This window comes from Rhinolophus sinicus, linkage group LG06 (genome assembly GCF_036562045.2).
Source record: "Rhinolophus sinicus isolate RSC01 linkage group LG06, ASM3656204v1, whole genome shotgun sequence".
NCBI lineage: Eukaryota > Metazoa > Chordata > Mammalia > Chiroptera > Rhinolophidae > Rhinolophus > Rhinolophus sinicus.
In genome coordinates this window covers 59,627,990-59,651,557 of record NC_133756.1, presented here as the reverse complement: position 1 = coordinate 59,651,557, position 23,568 = coordinate 59,627,990, and the positions used below count along the sequence as shown (strand labels likewise).

General features: G+C 40.4%; 1 protein-coding gene across 1 annotated transcript in view; it reads right to left on the bottom strand.

Moving 5' to 3' along the window:
- The window catches only part of MBOAT1 (membrane bound glycerophospholipid O-acyltransferase 1), a 97,892-nt gene extending 86,262 nt beyond the window's left edge, over positions 1-11,630 (bottom strand). The window contains exon 1 of the mRNA XM_019734286.2: positions 11,043-11,630. Within this exon, the coding sequence (XP_019589845.1) occupies positions 11,043-11,138 (96 nt within the window). The 5' untranslated portion in view covers positions 11,139-11,630. The remainder of the gene's footprint in view (positions 1-11,042) is intronic.
- Between the last annotated feature and the right edge of the window lie 11,938 nt (positions 11,631-23,568).

The window sequence follows — 23,568 nt, the reverse complement described above, 5'->3', positions numbered from 1 at the left end:
AGCATTAGTTAAAAGACAAGGCAGTTCCGGGAAGCACAGAAACAGAACTTTCAGGAAAGGCAGAAGGAAGTCAAATGTCACAAGAGCTCTGTATCTGCAGATATGGATCAGTCCCTAAAAGACACTAAGTTAAAAAAAAAAAAAGAAGAAAGAAAAAGAAGCAAGGGGTAGCAGAGCTACACACTATCACTTGTGCCAGAAAACAGACGAAACAATTCTGTGTGCACATGTACATAACCGAACGCTAAAAGGATGCCACCAGCTACCAGTGGGGAGGGCAGCTGGGCAGCTGAAAAAGGGAGTGGGGTGGGGACACTGGCCTTTCATTATATCCCCTTTTCTGTCTTGTGATTTTTGGTACTAAGTCCATAAGCTGCTTTGTCAGAAAACTAATTTTTGAAACTACTTATACAAAATAAAAACCAAAAATATTTTTAAATTATCTTTTAAATTTTAAATTAAAATTGATACATTAAAATTTTAAATAAATAAAATAAAAACAAAGAGCAAAAATAATGCCAGAGGGGGAAAAAAGTCTTTGGAACAAAGATGTCTCAATCCAGTGAGACACACAGGTAAACCATTTCATGAAATTTCACAAAACGTTTAGCAACTTCTTGTAGGCCTTAGCAACCTTTGGTCGTATACCTTGGTCGACTCTGTTTCAAATCAGAGATACAGAATGATGAATGCAACAAAAGGGAAGGGTGTGGATGTGGGGAGACAAACCACTGTCCTTTTTGTTTTAATTACTTGTTTGAAATAAGAATTTAGAAGCATCTGAACAAAAACTTTTCAAATGTACCCTTGCTCTTTTTCAACTTAGACTAGAACCCCAGCTCTGTGTTGTTAATTTGGTAAATAAACCTGAGAACGGAATATTTGTAATAATACGATGGTTGAGAAATCCCCAGTACTGTCGGCCCAGATATCTCAATTCAACACTTAAAACTGCTTCAATGCTACTGTGAACTTCCAAAACCATTACTGCAAATCCGATCAGTACTATTAATGCATAAAAGATTAACCACTGATAACTACAAAGTTATAAGCAAAGCTCCACCGTTACAAAGAAGTTGGTAAATGATTCACCAAGTGCACAATTTTGGGATAACTAAAAAACACATTACAAATGGGTTAATGAGTTCATCTTGTGGTAGATAGCCATGTTTCTTAAGCCCAAAGGGACAGCGGTCTTTTAATAAGGCACATGTTTATTAACCCGTATAAACTACTTGAAGTTACTTTTCCCACTCATTACTCTCCATCCTTGTGATATCCTGGCAAAACTACCAGAAATTGCCATTAATAAGACTGCAGCAAGTTTTTTTCTTTCTTGTTTACTGACAGGGTTGACTTACTTAAAATAGAAAGCTTCTGAAAAGCACACAAACACTGTTATTAAATTACACATCCTGAATTTTTTTTTACAAGTTGCCGCTACAAAATATTTTCCCAGATTGCATCTCCTTAGATACAATCTTTTCACGAAATTTTTCTTTATAAATGGAATTTGGAGGCCATGCTGCACAATACTCCGGAACACCTGGATATATGGCACCTTTTATACGGTGACTTGACTTTCAACTGCTAAAGGAAATTTCTACATATTGTTCTCACAAACCCTGAGACAACTGGTCCGAAACGTGGTGTTAAGATCTGCATTTATAACTACATGTGATGCATACATACATCAACTCCACAAAATGAAAATGCGAACAGCGTATTTCATACTTAAACAACCCAAGTTTAACATTTAACTATCAGAAATTGGGCTATTAATTAATTTTCAAATCAGAAATTAGGACTATTCAATCTGAAATGCAGGTTCCAAATAATAAACAGGCCTAACCAGTTGGTAAAAAGAGCTGGCTCCCAATTTTACCTTAATGTAGTCATTCATGCCAATGCAAGAATGTAAATAAAATTCCATTTCAATCCAACAAACGCTTATTTAGTTCCTGCTTTGTACTAGGCATACAAACATGACTCAGATTCATCCTTAGTCACTACCCACAAAGAATGTTCAGGTGTAGTCTCAGCACCATTGTTCAAACAGCTTCCTCTTCCTGGAATCTTCTGCCTGTCCCACTGGCCCCACTCCAGCACTTTCCACTTCTTCTAAAACAGCAGCTCCCGGGAAGTTTTCTCCAACACCCTCTCAAGACAGGTGCACAGGTGCTGAGCTCAGGCAGTGGTATATACACAAGTCCCCTGGAGCTTCAAGCGCATCTAACACCAGCTTTACAGGTAAGACAGTAGTCACAAGTGCTCACAGGTTTGTCTACCAGAAGGCACAGCTCCTCATTAATCTCTGTATCTCCATTCTAGCCCAACAGTTGGCATACAGTGTTCAATAAGCAAACAGAGTCATGCTCCACTTAATGACAGGGATCCATTCTGAGAAACGTGTTGTTAAGTGATTTCTCCATTGTACGAACATCATAGAGTGCACGTACACAAACCTGGATGGTACAGCCTACTGCACACCCAGGTTCTATGGTGTAGCCTATTGCTCCCAGGCTACAAGCCTGTAGAGCATATTACGGTAGACAACAACAGAGATTAAGTCCAGCACAGGAGAAAATGACGCAATCATGAGATGCGATACAAACATGAGATGGATGAGGCATGCTGTTCTACAGCAAACTTTTTTACAAGTAGGGAGAATGCCCTCTAAAATAACAATAAAAAAATAACAATAAAATGTATAATATAGAAAATACATAAACCAGCAACACAGTAGTTTGTTATCATTAGCAACTAGTATGTACCGTACATAATTGTATGTGCCACACTTTACACGACTGGCAGCGCAGTAGGTTTCTTTACACCAGCATCACCACAAACACGTAAGGAATGCACAACACTATGATGTTACAGTGGCTACGAAGTCACTGGGTGATAGGTATTTTTCAGCTCCATTATCTTATGGGACCATCGTTGTTGACACCAAAAAGTCTGTTCGCAGCACATGACTGTAGATGAGATAATGTATGCAGAGCAGCTGGCTGACTGCCTGACAGCACAAGCATTCAATATATAGAAGTTTTAGTGTCATGAAGCCAGACAGGTAAACTGAGGCCAAGTTGTGAAGATTACCTCTTGTTCCACAACAGGAAGACCCATTAGGCCTCTGCTTAAAATGCCAGGAAGAATATGGCCACACCTCCACTCTCTCTGCCCTCCTTTCAGTTACTGTCAAATCAAGCCACCAGATCGTGACACCAGGGAGCACTTTCCAGCAGGACTGGATCACTCCACACCCCCAAAAATGGAGACTACGCGTCTTCCTGTTCTATGTACATAGGCTGGACTAAGGGACGGTCCCCACCTCCCCCAGCCCTGTCCTCTCCATTCTGTGGAATTTGGGGTTTATACCTCACAGTGTTGCCCTCAGTACATCTTACCCTTTGACGTTCTTGGGCTGTTTCTGCAAGCCACCCTCCACCTCCCAATAGCAATCTCTTCAGAACCACAAGAAGCTTTCTACCACATTTGCGTGCGGCTCTAGGAAAGACCAAAATCCTCAGGGTCAGTCACTAGCCATGGCCTTACGAGATCTCTGGGACTCCAGGGGGTGCACCCCTACCGGCCTCGATCCCTCCCACACATCTCAGACCTCAAGCCCAGCAAGCAAGCCCCACTTCTCAACCTGCAGCCGTTTGCTGCTCCTGACTTCCTCCTCCTCCATGATGACTCATCTTCCCACAATGGACCTGCCACTGCTGACCTTCTCCAAGCCCGCCCTCTGCTCCATTCAAAAAATCTAGTCTTCCCAGCTCTCTCCTTTCACTCTTAGCCTAGCAGGAGAACTGTTGGCCTCTGGGCATTTTCTTTCTCATGGGAGAGAAGAAAGTGACTGCTTTTCCAGATTCCCCAATGCTACTCTGGACCATTTTTCTTCTACCATCCTTATACAAAACCTTTCCTCCTTCCTTTTTCTCCACTTCACATCCCCTAATTCAACTGGGAAGCTTCACTGCTTAGGAGGACAATCCATTGAACCCCCAGTTCCTTGGCTTGCTAAACCAAACTGACTTTCATCCCAACTCCCATATCCACACCTTAACTTTCCCTCCTCATCGCCCAGAAAAGCTTCACTGGGAATCTTCAACTCCAACATCCAGCCCCAGCTCTCTCACTTCCTCTGCACCTGCTCCTCAAAGTCCCTCAATATCTGGATCTTTCTCTTTTCACTTTCATCACTTTCTGTTTTACTCTTGCTCCTAAAAGTAGCTGCTGAATGAGAAAAAGCACACACCGATACAAATCCATGCCTCTAAAAATCTATGATTGTCAGTGGGTGGATTACACTCAGCCACCCATTAAATTCCCCTTGGCTAGTTCTTTCTCTACTTACCCATAAAGACTACTCGAAACTTTCACTCATCCTCAAAACCCCCGCTCTTCCTCACCCCTGCATCCTTCAGCCATGACCTCCTGCACCTCGTTACAAGATGAAAATCCACGCACAGCCTAACCTTTCAATGCCTTCCTTTTGGTGGTGGCAGTAGCTCTAAACTTCAGTTGGCAAGAGAATCACCCAGGGAGCTCCTTCACCCTAATGTCCAGATTCACTAAGTATGGGGCAGATCCCAGAAACAAGCACCAAACTTTGGGGGAAATTAATCTATAGCAGGGGTCTGCAAACTCTGGCCCTCCAGTCAGATCCAGCCCACTGTTTATTTTTGTGTGGCCCGCATACTTTAAAATGTGTTTTACATTTTTAAAGGGTTGGGGGAAAAAAAGCCAAAAGAAGAAAAGTTCACAACACATGAAAATTATATGAAATTCCAATGTCAGCGTCCATAAATAAAGCTTCATGAGAACACAGCCATGCCCATTAACAGCTTATCTATGGTTGCTCTCAGGCTATAACGGCAGAGTTGAGCAGTTGTGACAAAGACTATGGCCTGCAAAGCAAAAAATATTTACTGTCTGGCCCTTTATACAAAAAGTTTGCCGACCCCTGGTCTGCAGGATAAAGTGTAAACACCTCACCAGAGCCTTTCAGCTTCCCAGTGATATGATTCTGGCTTACTTCTCCAACCGAGAGTCTTGCTGTCCACACAACTGCAGTCCAACCACCACCCACTTCTGTGGACTCTCGGGTCCTTGAACTGAAAGACAACTTCATGCTCCACACCTCGGCACGCACTGTTCTTTCTACTCACTTTGCCTGATAAATTCTCCTTCATCCTTTGAGACACAAGTGTTCCCCCTGTCCTAAGAGATGGTCTCTGATGACCACGCCTCCTCCCCTTCCACTGTGCCTGATTAACTAGTATCCTAATTATCCTTCTACAGCAGTGGTTCTCAAACTTGCGGGCACATCAGCTGAAGGACTCCTTACATAACCTGTGGCTGGGCCTGTCCACAGAGCAGCAGATGGGGGCACCAGGCAGAGAACGTACATTTCTAACAGGTCTCCAGGCTGAGGCTGTACATAGCTGTCCCTGAGGCTGGTCCAGGGAGTACACGTGAGCAACTTTTGTTGATGGTATGTGTCCCCCACCCCACAATGAGTTTTTTTATAATGGGCCCCATATTACTCAAGTTTGAATCATCACAGCCTAGCACAACACCAGGAATTCCTGGAACACAATAGAAATGCAGTACTTGTTTGCATTTAACCAAATTATTTTCCTCCTGGAGGTTAATCATATCAGAGAATGAAGGGGAAATTAAGCGGGAAGAAGAGACCTGACTTTGCAGGCACTACTGAGGCTAAAAAAGAAAAATAAAGTGGCTCTGTGCTAGACTAATGTTCTGTGGCCTGCCATATGCATCCTGAGCTGGAATGAACCAGAAAGCCCCATGGTGAAGAGCGGATTGCTGAAGTCAGAAACACAAGGGGACAGCCTGGGGGTGGCATCATCTGGGAGGCAGGGGAGAGTTAGGTTCAGGACCCTTCCTCCCGTAAAGGCCAATCTATTGTCCACTTTAAAAACGACGCCCTCTATAACAAAGTTTGATCATGTATATGAGTAACATTGGCATATATGATAATGAATAAATGTCACTAATAACGAACATTTATTGAGCACCTACTATTTCCTTGGAATGCAAGGAAGGATACAACCTGGACCTCAAAGAAACTTCAGTTTGAAATTCAGCATATAAACCCAGAAAGATAACTAACAGTATAAGGTAACGTTTACTAAATGTCAAATGTAAACCGTGTCAAAGGTCAACAGTAAATTCTACAGGAGTCCTGTGTCCTATGGCTTTCCCTTCTCTGGTCCACCAAGGCTCCACCTACAAACCTCTCTCAGCACCTCACAGGTGTGAGCATACCACACCTGTATACTTGTATGGGTCCTTTGTCTCCTCTACAGGTGTGTAAGCTCCTCCAGAATGGGAAGACCTTGATTTTTCTCATCCTTGTATTTCTACCACCTGGCCAGGTACCTAGCACTAATAGCGTTAAATAAATATTTAATCGACTTAATAATGACTGTGGAATGTGAGCTGAGCGTTTAAGGAAGGGCAAGATTTAGATAAAAAAAAGAATTGAAGGTTGGGCTTTCCAAGAATGGGCAAGGGAACAAACCAGGTGACTAAAAGCCCAGACAGGTAAAGAAACTTGGGGTCAGAGGCAGCACCAGTGGAATAATCAGCCGCCTGCCAGGTTGAGCATGCCAGGTCTTCAGAGCTGGTCTACATTCATCCAGCTTTTTAAACTGTAACACAAGCTTACATTAATAGTCCTAAACCTTTGCTAGTTTAATCTCAAAATCATTTCCTGGATTCTTATGTTCTGGTCTATTTTTCCCTTGCCCCTTTTTTCTGCTGATTAAATGAGAGACAGACAGAGAGAGAGAAGAAAGAAACCCAAAGAATCCTAATTTAACACTGAATTAATATTTTATGCAAACACAAAATTTGGGGGTGCCAGTCAGTAAAAATAGCTTTGGCACCCAGAGTGCCCCACCACCAAAGTGGAAATTCCCTAAAGCCGGGAAACAGTTCCTCAGCTTTCACAGCTCCTAGGATATGACCGTGCACCACACAAATTAATAAGGTCAATATTGCATGTATCCTGGTACCTGAGTCAACCTTGTAAACTCAGATTGTGTCACACTCCACAACCAAAAAGAAGTGGACAGGGCAGGAGCAGATGATTTAAACAAGAAATAAAACACTCATCTTCCGTTCCTTGATTCCCCCTAAATGGGAAAGAAAAGTTCTTACCTAGGGTTCCCAGGTGGGAATTCCCGCCCGTTCTCAGTAATTTTTTTTCACTTTCCCATTCCCGAATCTCGAGATATAAACTGTTTTCTGTTCTCCACAATGAATCATTTCCACAAAGTGACGGCCATACTATCACCCACCTGGGTTCAAGGAGCCAATTTCCCAACCAACTTTTCTCGGGATTCGGGAATGGAAAAGAGAAAAACATTCCCGAGAACAGGTGGGAATTCCCATCAGGAAACCCTAGCAATAAATAGGAAAAACGTCTAAGAGATAATTGTGAATACGTTTATTTCCCATTGTGGGTATTACTGGGTTCAAGGAGCCAATTTTCCTGACTTCCCAACCAACTTTTCTCAGGATTCGGGAATGGGAAAGTGAAAAAAATTCCTGAGAACAGGTGGGAATTTCTGCCTGGAAACCCTATTCTTACCTAACTTATCCTGGGTAAGTGAAGCTTTGTATCTGAATAATCCTACTAATTGCTGGAGCTCCATATTTGCTGGACAGACAGGGAATCACTACTTCAGAAATTAAATTATCAACAAACTCATCTGTGAGGTGTCTGTGGAGGCCCATAAGTCATCGCTCATTTCCGATGGTCTATCTGAATAGCTGTGCTCTACCTGTTTCTAATTCAATAAGATGATCTTATATTTAACATCTTTAGAAGGATGTCAGACAAATAAAAGTCTCTGGAAACTAAAAGCACAGACTTTTGTCCTCAGTATAGTCACAGTTGCACACAGGCTTCCCCCAGGAGTTAACAGAACAGGTAACGGAAGAATCAGATGAAAAATAATAAAAGAGTTCTTCACTCACATAAGAGACTGCTCAACAGACATTTCAGTTTTCACAAATAATAAACTATTTGACACAGGGAGATCCAGAAGCCAAAGATATTCTCAGAAGTGCATTCAATTCAGAAATGACAAATGTACATGTGAAATGTTAAGACCTCGTTGGGAAAAAAATTCAGTGTTTTTAAGTGACATATGAAGAACTACTTTTGTAATTTGAGGCATATGTTTATAATTTTTAGCATATCACCGCCCAACAAAAACTCACTCTTTTATGGGACAGGAACAAATGTTTATCAAAGACTGCACTCTTCTCCTTGGATTTTCCTCCAGATCTGGCTCTACCTTTCTCTTCCCTGTTCTGTGCCCAGGGAGGACCCCCTGCAGATGACATTACCCAGGAGCCCCAGGCCAGCCATCTTTGGGAGGGGTCTGACCACTAGCAAGAGATGGAAGGGCTGTGGGGTGGGAGAAGGGCTGAGCTTCTCTCCTGGCAAAGCTTGAGTATAGGTCTCACTGGGCAGGTACACCAGGATTTCTACCCCTTTCCCCTTCAGAGCCCAGGTCATCCAGGTCATCTTGGTACCTGAACATCATTTGTCAGTTCCCTTAATGCTGCCCACATCCCTCTAAGTAGTTCATTAGTTGAATTCTGTTTCCTGCCAGGATGCTGTCTGATACAAGGACCTTCCTGAAGTGGGGCATTTTATATCCATATAAAATTTCTTGGCTGGCCCGGGGGCTCAGGCGGTTAGAGTTCCATGCTCCTAACTCCGAAGGCTGCCGGTTTGATTCCCACATGGGCCAGTAGGCTCTCAACCATAAGGTTGCCAGTTCAATTCCTCGACTCCTGCAAGGGATGGTGGGCAGCGCCCCCTGCAACTAGCAACAGCCACTGGACCTGGAGCTGAGCTGCACCCTCCATAACTAAGATTGAAAGGACAACAACTTGACTTGGGAAAAAAGTCCTGGAAGTACACCCTGCTCCCCAATAAAGTCCTGATCCCCTTCCCCAATAAAATCTTAAAAAAAAAAAAAAAATTTCTCAACTCCAAACTATAGGTCTTACTGCCATGTCCCATTTTACACATGAGCATGCTGAGGCTCTAAGAGGGTAGAGTATTGGCCATGGTTACAAAGGAAGTTTGCTTGGCAGAGTAGGAATTACATCCAGGTCAGTCTGACATCTAAGATGTTAAAAAGCCCTTGAAAGTGTGAGGAAGAAAAACACATCAAGCTTGCAAAGTCTCAAGCCACAATTTAGCTTCAAACCACATTATTTATGGTTTGGGATTTTCCCTGGGTCAAAAACAAGCGAGCTGGGGCATTGCCCTATACGCGCTTCTTCCACCAATAGGCATTCGGATTTGACCCTGCTGGAGGGCAGAGGAATTGTCCTAAGATCTAAGAGATCACAGGTGCTCCTTCCTTGCCCATCACCCACATTCTTCTTTCAGTTCATCCCAGAAATACCTCCCTCCCCGCCTTAAACATCCCTAAGGCTCTTTTGTTCTCTTTTATAAATTGAAAACAGGGTTCCTCTGACAGAAACCCAGGAGGCTGAGGATGCAGTTACAAAGCACGCAATAACATCACACTGGCACCTCCCAGTCATAATTCACCAGGTTCCATTAACAGTCTCTCTTTCCATACACAAGGCCGCCCTGGATTCCACTCTCTAGTTGTGCAGAATAGCTTAAAACAGAAAATTCAATTAAAGTAAATTCTGATGGGGTGGGGGTTGGGGGGTAGGTACAAAACAAACTTCCCTTAAGGAAATTCGTCTATGAGTTATACTCATTTCAGGGCTAAAGACTTAGCTGTTATTTCTGCCTATTCCTAGGTCCCTGGGTCTCTTTCCCCTCTCTACACACCGAAGAGTAACTTACAGAAGCACAAGTTAGCACACCTCTCCCAAGTTCTTAGCTTTCTGGATTTTGCAAGTGATAAGGCAATGGTGACATCAGGTGGGGTTCTGAATCAGATCCTCAGAGAGAGCCTGCCAGGTAGAACGGTGGCTCAGTAAATAGTATCTGAGTAAGACAACCACCAGCTCTCACTTCCTCATTGCTGAAAAAAGCTGAGGGGAAAGGCCAGCAGGTATGCTTTTGTTTGCAGAACAGAAGGGGGGAGGGGGGAAGATCACTAGTGAGACGCAGAGAAAGAAACCTGGGCAAAAACTCAGCATGAAACAAAACAGGCAGGAGTCCAGCACACTCCACCCGATTCCATTTAAATCAACATGTATTTATTGACTCAATACTAAATACCGGGCAGATCTAGCCTGCAGCACCTAAAAGAGACATGAAAATGAGTAGGACAGCCCCAATGCTCAGGAAGATTTCTTACCAGGAATTACTGTTCCTTATTGCCGTTTTCAATTTTAATGGTAGCAGACGGTATGGTACCATCCAAATAACCTCAACAACACCCCTCTTCTCCTACTAACCCGTCCTACTGGGGAGCCTGGGAGCTCAAGGATAAACAGAATAAACCAAGGCGCTCGGAAAACCACTGTCCTGTGTCCCTCCTCCCTTTCCAATGAACAGCACACACGGTACAAAGTAACTGTCACTCTGATTTGACAAGTCTCACTGCTTAAGCTTAAAACCCCGGTCTCTGGTTCAAAAACTATAGGTCATAGCCTCTAGATTCATCAGGCACACTTTTTAAGTAGAGTCATCTAAATTAAAAATAATAAAGCCTTAACTCCACTGATGGAAGAAACAACTGATTCATCTATCAGAAGACTTTTACAACTTGGTAACAGGAAACAAGACAACCCAAAACTTAAAAAAAAAAAGAAACAAAAGTTCATTCGAACCTATCCTACAGGATCTTTTATTTACTTGTTTATTTATTTATTTTCACATTTACAGGAGAAAAACATAAACTAAAAAAATTTTTTAAAGCCCACCTGTGTAGTTTGTAGCTGTGTAAAATCTGCTATGGGGGCGGGGATGGAGGGAGAGAGGTAACATTTCCCCCAAAGGCTCCACACCCGCACTGGCTCGGGGAGGGTGTCCTGCGCCCCGCCGCACTCACCTGGTCGAGCGGGATACCCAGGAGCTGGCTGAGCGGGTGCAGGCAGGTGGAGCCCGTGGTGCGGTAGGAGAGGCTGGAAGGCGGCTCGGCTGCCATCCCGCATCTTCGGGAGGCGGCTGCCCTGGCCACGGCCCGCGCCACCCTACTCGGCGTCCTTCCGCCCAAATGCTCGTGGGTGGCCGCCTCGAGGGGTTTACGGCCGCTTCGCTCGCGGGGATCTAGTGGCGAGGCCGGGGGACACTATCCGACGCCAACTACCCGGGCGCAAACTTAGCGTTGGCGCTGCGGCCAGGGCGCCGTGGGAGGGCCGGGCCCAGCGCGCCGCTTCCCGCTCCCTCCTCTCGGCGCTCATTGGCCCGGCCGCCAGGACGGCCCGGGAGGGAGGGAGGAAGGCAGGGAAAATGGGGCCGCGGAGCCCGGCCCCGAGCGCCACCCGGCCCGCCCAGCCCGGCCTGAACCCAAGCTTCTGGGAGAGGGAAAGCGGCGCCCGCGGGAGGGCTGGTGGCGGGCGGCCCCCGAGGCCCGAGGCGTGTCTCGTCGTCCTCCGAGCTCGCCGTCGGGTCTCCCCAACACACTACACGACCTCCCTCCGGGTCACGCAGGAGCGCGCCTTTCACTAGAGCGCACCCTTGCCCCACCCTGTTTACGCACAGTCACCCCTTTCTGTACCCGCACGGGCTAAGATTTCCTGCGCTTTCTTTTAGCGTTTTCTCCCTCACAGTCCTTGCAGCAGAGGGTTAATCTGCCTGTGGCTGGAGCCCACGGACACCCCCGTGCTGCTAGCCAGCGCCCCAGCACCCAGATTCCCTCTCTTGAGTTTCATCACTAACAACTGCACTGAACTTTAAATGGCCAGGCCAGAGTTTCTCAACCCGTGTCCCCTGTCCAGAAGCAAAAAAGTCCCCACCACCACTCCTTGTCTCCATGGAGATTTTATAGGTGAGGTCTGAAAACTGACCAGAATTGAAGCAATGTTCCTCTTATCTGGAGCAAGATGATAACTCAAGTGAAGTGTTGAAATCACTATTTTAAAAACATCAACACTGAGATATAAACTGCCACAAACGTTCTCCTGATGCTGTAGTACAATTGATGTTAAAAGAACGATTAGATTACAGAGTATCAAGAGAATAGATCAGTTACACGGCAGATTAAATAGGCTCCTGGAGGACTGGATACGACTCTAAGGTTTATGAGAGCTTGTTGAAGTAAGAAACGTCCAAACCTATAGAAAATTTTTACAAGAGTTTCTTTGAGCCAAACTGATGTCATACGCCAGGGAGCAAGATCTCAAACGCTCCTCAGAATCATTGTTTTGCCTTTGAAATTAAGGAGGGGATGTAAGGAAGTTTGGAGAAAGCAAAGCAGGGATTGGATTACAGGATAGTAAAGAAGGTTAGCTCTCTTGAGGGTTAATATCCCCACGGAGGGATATTACTTCTGGCATTTCAAAAGTGTGTGAGCGTTGATGCACAAGAGTAATGGACAGGGCTGGCTTAATAACTTTCACTAAAGAAGTTATAGACTGGGCGTGACTACCCACGATGAGCTGCCCAGCAAGGGATTTATGATCAGATCACCCTATGAGGTTACTTTCCATGGGACCGCTGGTTTTGATCCACAAGCTGCACCATGAACACAGGGCTTTCTTTTCCTTCCCTTTTATCCCTGTTTCAATTACCTGTCAGCTGTAAATTCTTAATAATAATTATGTTAGAAATAACTTTATACAAGTTGTTTCATTTACCAGTGACAGTGACCCATATGGCAGTTATTATAATCTCTATTTACAGATGAGAAAACTGGAGCTTAGAGAACTTAAGAAACTTGGTTTTATTTAGGGAAGTTAAGTAAAACATGTCTGTCTGATTCCAGAGCCTGGATTCTGGGTAATTATGCCATGTTGTCTCCTCCAAAACAAAGCAGTTATCTCTTTATCAAGAGGCCCACCCACATACCTGACACAGGCCTGTTGTTTCTGTGGACAGGCATTATACTTACTGCTCAAAATGAGGTGTCTTGAGTGATGCCATAGGCACTCTGTCTCCTGTTTTCTATCTGCAGTAGAATGAGGCGTGATGTCAAGGTCAGGTTTTTAATCTCCCATATTAAACCATGCTCAGAATGTGAAGTCATCCAGAAGACCCAGTGCTCATCCTGATGACTGGTCTGAAATGAAAGGCCAGACAGAAAGACCTGACAAAGCTTCTGGCATGCTTCAGGAAGGCAGCATAGTACTATGGACTGATAAAAACTCACCACCACTCACACGCCAGTCCAGACCTAGCCAAAGATACTCAACAATACTGAATTAAAATAGTCCTCAAAGTTTTCAAAGGCATAACCCCTCAGGAAGATAAAGTTCTAATGATACAATCAGTCTACACTCAACCAAAGATAATCACCAACAAAACCATCAACAATGATCTAACCCATGTAAAAATAAATTTACCATGTTAATACTACTACGTATTTATGTAATGATACTGTATATTCACGAAGCATATTCATTTGCTTTGACCTTTGACCCTCCCAACCACTCAGGTTAGAAGGGCAGGTGTTAGCATTTTTATTATTATACCATCATCATCTCTCTTTTTATGCATAAAAATACTAATTTCTGGTAAGTTACAGCTAGCTTATACAGCTTCCAGACAGCAAAAGTAGGATTCAAACTTTTCCATTGTTCTTAACAGGATTCTTTTTATTATGCTAGGAGTCCACCTTCAGGAAAACAGCAGAAATTGTTGCCTGCATCTGATATTAAACACCATGCTTAACATTTGAGCACAGATCTGCAGAGTGGTCTAAATGGACCCAAATTGTACGGTATAATTCTTGCTTTTTAAACAGTTTCTTTAAGCATTATCCATAAAACCATAGGGAATTTAGATTTTGCAATCAGTGCTCAGTTTTTTAATGTCTTAACTCATTCAGTCTGCATTTGTTTGGAACATGTATTGCCACCTACCTGCCTAACATTGTTTAAGGTGGAGATCACAGTTAAACAATCTGTTTATATTTGTGCATGTTCAGAAAAAGAATCAATAGAACTAAACACCTATCAGATTTTGCTATTACTGCTGAGTGATAGCATGTTTCCCTAAGAATATTGTATCATTTAGTCACTCAAGGTAAATCAACACGAATCAGCTCAGCATGCTAACTTATGTACAACATCCATCAGGGAGATGCTGATATGTCTAAAGACAAAAGAACCCAAAATGATATACAAACCTCTGAAAGAAAACAGCTATGAGAAATACGAAGCAGAAATCAGTCACCGGTAACTGAATGCAGAAATAAAGTTTGCTGACAAAACCTCATCAACTAAAAATACGACTTTGTACAACTTCTGAGTGGTCGGGACCAGAGCTGAAAATGTAGAAGAGGAACAGATAATGAAAATCTAAAGAATCCAGCCTTTAGAGCAAAACAAAACTGGATCTGAAAGCCAGTACTGCCTTTTACTGGTTTTGTGAATTTGAGCAAATCCATTAACTTCCTCGAGCCTCTGTTTTCTCCTTTATAAAGTGGGCATAAGACTTATGATCTCTTATAACTGGTATAAGGATTGAAGGAAAGATTATATGTGAAATAACGTGTCACAAAGTAATGGATCAAAAAATATTAATGAACTCTGCTTAGCTGAAGTGTACCCTTTACGAGCTAACACTTAGTTTTTAACTTTAGTCCTTTGGGAAGATCTTCCTAAAATGCATCCCTGAATATTTAAATGGAGTTAGTGATCATAACTGAATTCTTAGTGATGGGTCGGCATTACTGTAAACAGGAACCCATCCTGCAATTCCGTGATGTTGTGGAGTCTGTTGATGTGTCAAGAGTTTGTCCTTGAACTAAACTATGCCCCAAACGGTAAACTTTCTAAATTACTGTGTCTATTTTCTAGTTTTCAGTCTCCTCTTCTGCTCTCATATTTTGCTTGTCACTGCCTTACCTGCTATTTTGGTTCTCCTAGGGCCTGGGGAACTCTACAGAATGCTTTAGAATCACTGGGCTTTGAAAGATAAGTGCCTAAGGAGTTCTTCAAGAAGTACTTCAATTTTAAGTAAACTTTATGCTGTCTATCTTGGATACTCAGAGGCCTTTTTTTCTTACGTCTTGCTTCTTTGGCTGTGTTCCAGATAGTTACTCTTGCCAAAGATGTGTGCTATAAAGTGTGATTGAAGATAATATTTGAGAATATAGAGATAGGCAAAAAACCTCTCTACTTATGCTGCCAGGATTCTCTGGCTGGGCAGGGCAGGACCTAGTCTGGTGCCCTGGAGCCTTCAGTGTGCTGAGGTGCTCGGCTCCCACCCTCTTCACCTTCCAGCCCATCCTCACTTTTGGTGTTATCACCGAGGTCACTGTCGTCTTAGGCTTCAGGGAGATCCAAAGCATCAACGCTTTACCCCAGATCTTATATTCATGTCGAAGACTATTTGGACTCTCCCTCAACTCTCATGTTTGTACCTTCCTCTTCACTCTTGTATTTGTACCTTACTCTTCAGGCTCTGTTCTGCAGTCTGGCCCAATGACAGTGCCAAGCATAACGATGTTTCAGAATGAATGGATTTCTTGGCAATCAGTACAGCCAACGGGACTCATGACTGTCTCTTCTCTTGTTGTTCGCAGCTAGTGTGGCCCTCGGTTAGCACATTAGGCTGGCCAGCCCCAAATGCCGAGTGTACAGCCGAGTATATGGGGTGGGGGGCAGGCAGCCTATAAGGACCTCAGAGACCATTATAACAACTTCCGCTGCTCCTCTGATTGCTAAGGCTCGTCATTGTAGGGATCTGAGCAGAGGAGTGTCCATACTCTTTAAACAATTACTCTGCCTTTTCCCTCCCCTGGTAACCATCATTCTGCTTTCTATTTCTATGAATTTGACTATTTTACGTATGTCATGTTAGGGGAATTATAAAGTATTTGTCTTTTGGTTACTGGCTTATTTCACACAGCATAATGTCCTCAAGGTTCATCCATGTCATCACGTGTGACAGGATTTCCTTCCTTGTTAAGGCTGCACCATATTCTGTTATACGTAGAGACCACATTTTGTTTATCCATTTATCTGCTGATGGACCCTTGGATTGCTTCCATCACTTTGATATTATACGTAGGGCTGCTATGAAAATAGGCATGCAAATATTTATTTGAGACCCTGCTTTTAATTCTTTTAGACATATACCCAGAACTGGAATTGCTGTACCATACGGCAGTACTATTTTTAATTTTTTGAGGAAATATCATACTGTTTTCCATAGCAGTTGTGACTTTACAATCCCAACAACAGGCTTCCAATTTCTCCACATACTAGCCAACACTTGTTTTTTGTTTTGTTTTGTTTTGTTTTCATTTTTGTTTTGTAATAGTAGCTGTCCTAACGATGAGGTGATCTCTCATTATGGTTTTGACTTGCATTTCTCTGATGATTAGTGATGTTGAAGCATATTTTCATATGCTTCTTGGCCATTTGCATGTCATCTTTAAAGAAATGTCTATTCAAGTTCTTTGCCCATTTTTTTAGTCAGATTATTTGATTTTTTATTGTTGAGTTGCAGGAATTCTCTTCTATTCTGGATATCAACCTCTTATCAGATATATGATGGGTAAATATTTTCTCCAATAGGTTCCCTTTTCACTTTGTTAATTATATCCTTTAATGCACAAAAGTTTCTAAGTTTGACATAGACCCATTTGTCTCTTTTCACTTTTGTTGCTTGTACTTTTGGTCTCATATCCAAGAAATCATTGCCAAATCCAATATCATGAAATTTTTCCCCTGTGATTTTTTTCTGGTTTTCTTTCTAGTTTTAGGTTTTCTGTTTAGGTCTTTAATCCCTTTTAATTTTGGGATATGGTGTAAGGGTCCAACTACATTCTTTCGCATGAGGATAGCCAGTTTTCCCAGCACCATTTGTTGAAGACACTGTCCTTTGCCCATTGGTTAGTCCTGACACCCATGTCAAAGATCATTTGTGAGGGTTTATCTGAATGCCTCCATTTTCAAAGAGATTGAACTATCTCTTTGCTTACCAAGCTCTTTAAAATTCAGCCCATAAAAGGGCTTATCATTTTCATACATAAAGACATTTTTTTTTCCCCTGAGTGGAATTCTCCTGCCAGCTGTGAAAATTTTACATTTTGCCCCAACTATTACACCTATGAACCCAGTCTTCCTGGGCTGCAGTTTCCCCGTGTGTGTGTGTGTGTGTGTGTGTGTGTGTGTGTGTGAAATAAAACTGCAAACATTGTATATTTTTAAAGCTATATTGAGATGCATCATATGTGTAAGTGTAGTAATATATATAATTTAAATAAAACTCATCAACTAAAACAATATGCATGTTCCCACAACCCATTTTAGGAAATAGAACATAAGGATATCATCAAACACTGCTCTTCAAATAAAGGTTTGCAGCCCCCTCACCCTAACTATAACCCTCACCCCACTCAGGTACATGAGGACTTTCTGGAAGGATCCATAACTATCTACCAGTTTAACGAAATCTATTTCTAGATACCCAAATATCATATATACTCTTCCTAAACCCAATTTGCCTGAGAACTCTTGAATTCACAATAAGGACTTCCACTTGACCACAGCACCCATTGCAAATCTCACAGTGGCCTGGGTCCTGGGTTGTGAACCCTTTCATCTCCAGGTGGCCAGGTCTCCTGAAGGATTAAGCAAGGCATTATAAACCCATGGGTCTTTCTTTGTTTCCTGTTTTATATGTATGTCTGTTAAGAGCAAAGCATGAATTTTAGAATTGAGTATTTTGTCTCCTGTTAAAATGTTCTGAAGTCAGATCTATAGTGATAAAAAGGATGGGGATGATCATGATAATTTTCAATTTCTTCTTCCCCAGCTCACTTTCAAAAAATGAGGAAGAGTCCTGGCAGAGCAAACCAAGGAGAACGTGGGCAAGGAATATTCAACACTTGGGCTTTTTCCATATATTTAAAAACAAGCATTTCTTTTCAGCTATTCTCAATACTCTTTCGTAGGGTGTGTCATTTGCTGGAAATAAAAGCATTTTGATCAGCTGAAGAAGCAAAACGATTCTGATTCTTTTCCATGTCACTGGAATGTTTTCTGGGATGGCCAAAATTTTCAAGATAAGTTTTGGTGGAACCCAAAGATAAAACTTTGATGTAACTTCTTTCCATCTTAGCATGTGGTATTCAAAATGCAGTATTTAAAAACTATTTTATCACTTATATTAGGAATCTTTTTGTAATGACAGTGATTCCTCATCTTATTTCATCCTACAAAATGCTTACCATTTTCTATCTCCTATTAATAAAATAATCTTAAATGAACTAACTGCTAGTCCCACCATTCTTACCAGTGTAAACCTTTCTCTTCATTAAAAGCCCAGATCATAATTCTTCTGATAAAGAATGTATTTCCAATAAAATTTACTTTTTGTTAATTATTTCTCAACATTTAAAATATATTTAAGGAGATTTGCTAAGTGTATACTAATAATTAAAAAAAGAACTCAATCTAGAAGAATTTTTATTAATCTTCAGGAAATGAGATAAACATTATGAATAACATTTAATTTTGCTTTGGATCAGTATGATAAGGTAATCAGTAGAACACGATCAAGCATAAAATGTATCAGGACAAAAGTTTGTGAAGGAAGTGAAATAGAAATATGATTCAGATAGAAAAAGGAAAGATTTATATATTTTTAATGTTAAAGACCTTGTTTGTGTATGTTTTAAATGGTTGGTTGGTGATAGTATCACTTTCATAATTTTATGTTCTATTAAATACTTTTAAAAGTGAGATATGATAGTCTTATTTTTAAATGTCAGTATTTACAATATGCTAGAAATTACATTTTTTGCAACTATTTCAACTTAGAAGAAAAAATTTAAATGTTAACTTTAAAATGTAGAAGCAAATACATGGTTTTTCAAAATTCTTAATAGGAATAAGTGAACAAAATATGTGACTTAAAAAGCCCTATGTTCACCTTCTCAATGTATCACCATCTCACAAAGGTAACAGTTATTAGAATGTTATGCTTAGTGTGTATTTTCTTCTTGTTGTAGCTTTACCGTATATATATATGTATATCTCTAACCACACCCGTATATTGCTAGGTTTAGTTGATTTTGACCTCTACATAAGAATTCCCTCATTTTTGTTGGTTTTTTTCACTCAATAATATGTTTCTGAGATTCACTGATAGAAATGTGTTAAAACAGCTGAATTATTTTCACTGCTGTGTAGTAGTCCTTTGCATAAAATGTACCACAACTTATTTAACAATTATCTGGTCTGTTTGATATCTGGAAACAACTGAATCCAGATTTTTGTGTTTAAAAACCTCACATAACAATGCTGTTATGAATATTCTTGACCCCGGTAAATATGTATAAGAATTTCTCTGTAGTGTACACTTAGGAGTGAATATTGCTGGCTCATTAGCTAAATGCACCATCAACAATCCAAGGTAAGGCCAAGTAGTGTCCCAAAGTGGTTGTTCCAACTTGCCCGTCCTCCTGCAATGTATGAAACTCCCAATGCTCTCTCCATATCTTCACTAACGCTTGGTATTGTCAGCCTTTTTAATTTTTGTCAAACTGGTGAGGGTGAGGAACTTTTATTATTTTTTTTCTTATTAGCAATGAAATCAAGCATATTTTCATTTGTCTAGAGACCACTCATGTGTCCACTTCTCTGAAATATCTATTGATGACTTTTGCCTGTCTTTCTATGATTTGTTTTGTGCTTTATTTATTTTTAGAAGTATTTTATATGTTCTGGATACTACTGCTGAACATTTGTTAGTCATAACTGTAGCAAATATTTTTCCCCAGCCTATAGCTTGTGTTTCACTCTCTTTATTTTTAAATAAATAATCTTAATTTAAATTTAGTCATACTTATCCATCTTTTTCTTTATTGCTGCCTCTTACTTAAGAAATCCATCTCACCCAAAATTCACAAATAAACTTATTCTCTATTGTCTCCTGAATTTTTTTAATTAATAGATTTATATTTTTTGAGCCGTTTTAGGTTTACAGAAAAATTGAATGGAAAGTACTAAGAGTTACCACATACCTCCCACTCCCAGTTTCCTCTATTATTTACATCTTGTATTAGTAAGGTACATTTGTTACAATTGATGAGCCAATAGTGATACATTATTATTAAGTAAAGTTCATAGGATACATTAGAGTTCACTCTTTGTGTTATACATTCTATGGGTTTTGACAAACATATAATGATATGTATCCATCATCACTGTATCAAACAGTATAGTTTCATTATTCTAAATGTATTCTGTGTTCCACTTAATCATTTCTCTCTCCCTGCCCTCCCCCTCCCTCCTCGGCCTCTGTAGTTTTGCCTTCTCCAGAAGTCATACACTACGTAGTCCTTTCAGATTGGCTCCTTTCATTTAGCAATATGTTTTTAAAGTTCCTCCATGTTTTCTCATGGCTTAACAACTCATTCATCACTGAATACTACTGAATAATATTCTATTGTATGGAAGCACTACAGCTGTTTATACTTTCACCCGCTGAAGGACATCTTGGTTGCCTAAAACTTTTTGGAGTTTGGTTTTATACTGAAGTACCTGTCTAATCTGGAATTAATTCCTGTGTATGATATGATATAGAATTCATATTCCATTTTTTTCCCCACAGGGATTATCAGATGTTCCAGAATCTTTTTTAACTTGTCCATCTTTTTCCTGCTGATCCAGTTCTATCCTATATCAAGTTTTTATTTTTGCGTTGATCTGTTTCTCAGCTCACTATCTGATTCCACTGGTCTGTCTGTCTACCCTGGGCCAATACCACAATATCAATTACAATAGACGTGTTACAAGTCTTGGTACCTGGTAGGGCATGTTTCACCACATGGTTCTTCAGGAGTATCTTAACTAATCTGGGACCTTCTTCCATATAAATTTTAGAACCAGTTGGTTGGTTCCATGAAAAACTGGAGATTTGGTTGGAATTGTATTGAATCTATTTCTTAATTTGTGGAGAAATTCTCAATTTGTGGAGAACTAAAATCTTTACAATATATAGAACCTTTTGCTCCATGAGTATAGTTTTCCCTCTCCTTATTCAGATCTTCTTATGGTTTTTTATAAAGTCCTATCATTTTCTATATAAATGTATTAATCATTTTTATTAGTACTTTATATGTTGCACTTATAAATGTTCTTTTTTTACATCTGTTTGCTTTAATTTAATTTTGAAATTTATCTATCTTACATATAGCAACCTTTCAAATTTGTATTATTAAGCTTATTTATTTATATATAGATTCTTTTGAGTTTTTTAAGTACAAAAATCATATCTTCTTAAAAAGGTTATGGTTTATTTCCTCCTTTCTAATCCTTATATTTGTATTTCTTTTTCTTATCTTATTGAGCTGTCTAGAACCTTGAGTACTTTTGTAGAATTTGATAAGACGTAGTTTTCTCCTTAAGTGTTTTATTAGGGGAACTAAGCACATCAATATCATGCAGTGTGATGGGACATAGGAATTGTTTATGTAAAGTGTATGAAAACAAAATAAGGCCACATTTAATTCCTCCTTAGAAGATAGAGGTCAGGTCCTGCCATGTGTTTCTCATTATAGCTTAAAAGTATAAATTAATATTTTGCTCACTAAAGTTAATTATATAACCATTCACAAAGACAGGTAGAAAATTGTTTTTGAAGTGAGAAGATAGAGTTTAAAAACCATTAATCATTTTATCTGCTGCACATTTACTGGACATATACTTATAATGCCTTTACCTGACATTGACCCAAACCATATGATGATAGACATACAAACACAGTCGGCTCTCAGTTATTAACTGGGGGAGGGGGAGCAGCTCTGTTTAAACAGTGCAACATTTTTGTGTCAACTGGTCCTTCCAAGAAAATAACTAACATATGGGGCTCACATGCAATCCATGACAGACATAGTAGTAAAAGCATATTGGTTAAAAATTTTGCTCATATTGAGTTAAATTCTGCCTTCCTGAAACACTTAACCACTATTCCTAGTTCTGCCAAATAAAAGAAAAGGATGAAATAAAATATATTTTCTTCCAATTGACAGTAAAGTCTGTGAAAACATCTCCCTCTCTCTCTTCTAAGCCTCTACTTTTCTTGGCTAAACTCTTATTTCTTCAATAACAGTGTGATTTTAAGATCCCATATCTTCCTAGTCACCCTCCTACTGAGAACTTATTGTTTGTCTTAAATACCTATTATTTGTCCCTCTTAAAAACCATTACACAAAACTGAAAACAACCTTCCAAGAAATGATCAGTGCAGTATAGATGGAGTATCATCTATGTGATGATATATCAGTGCAGTATCATCAGCTGTTTCTAGAAGTTAAAAATATCCCTGTCATATAGAAGTAAATTTACATTATTTCATTTGGTTCCCTGGGATAGAACTAAGACCTATTGTTATGTATTTCAGGAAGTCAGATTTCAGCTTAACCTGAGTAAGAATTTCTAAGAGCCATTTCCACACAAATAGCTGTTAGACCATCTGTCCTCCATCTTATACTTATCAACAAGCTTTTTCTTCATTTTCATTGTTTCTTTTAGTTCCAAATGACAGAAATCCCTTTGAAGTATTTTTAGGCAATTTTTTTTAAAAAAGGCAGAGGTTTATTGGCTTACATAACTAAGTAGTCGGATACCTGAAAAGTTCAAGAGTATTTGCACTTCATATGCATCTAGATCCAGGGTCTCAATGTTTTCAGAATTGGTCTTTCACCATCTCTAGGCTTCGCTTTCCTCTGTGATGGTTCCACTTTTATGCAATGATCCCTGTAAGATTTTAAGATGGCTGCCTGCAGTTCCAGGCTAATGCCCTATCCTCTCAGCAACCAGAGTGATTCTGTTCTCCCAATAGAAATCTTAGGAGTGAATCTCACTGGCTCTGGATAGGTCATGTGCCCAACTCTGAACCAAGCAAGGATGAAGCACTCTGATTGGCCAGGCCTGTACCACACTCATGGAGTTCGGAATTGAATTCACTCAACCCAATTCTCTTGATTGAAAGTGGTGGAGGAGTAATTTTCCAATAATTAAAATAGGGTTCTGTTATCAAAAGAAGAGAGAATGGATGTCAGGTTTTCAATAAAAACAAATGTCCCCTTCAGCTGTAAATTTCAGATGTTTATCCCTGTTAAATTGAACTCATTTTTCTAATTCAAATATTGAGCTCTTCACTAGCTAGCACATGGTTTTGGTTTAATCACTTAACCCCTTTGAGTTTATTTACTCTGTAAAAGAAGGAGAGAAAGAGGTGAACTAATCACCAAAGCTATTTCTACTCTTAATTCCATCATTTCATGATATATATGTTGAGTGGAGAAAAACAGGACTTTAAAATACATTCTCAAATGAGAGCAATGATAAAATTAAAATTTCTGTGACTATAAGGTTTATAAAGTATACGAGCTCCCTGGGAATCCCTAAATTAAGTTCTAAAAATAATCATTGAGTGCCTACTATCAATCAGCA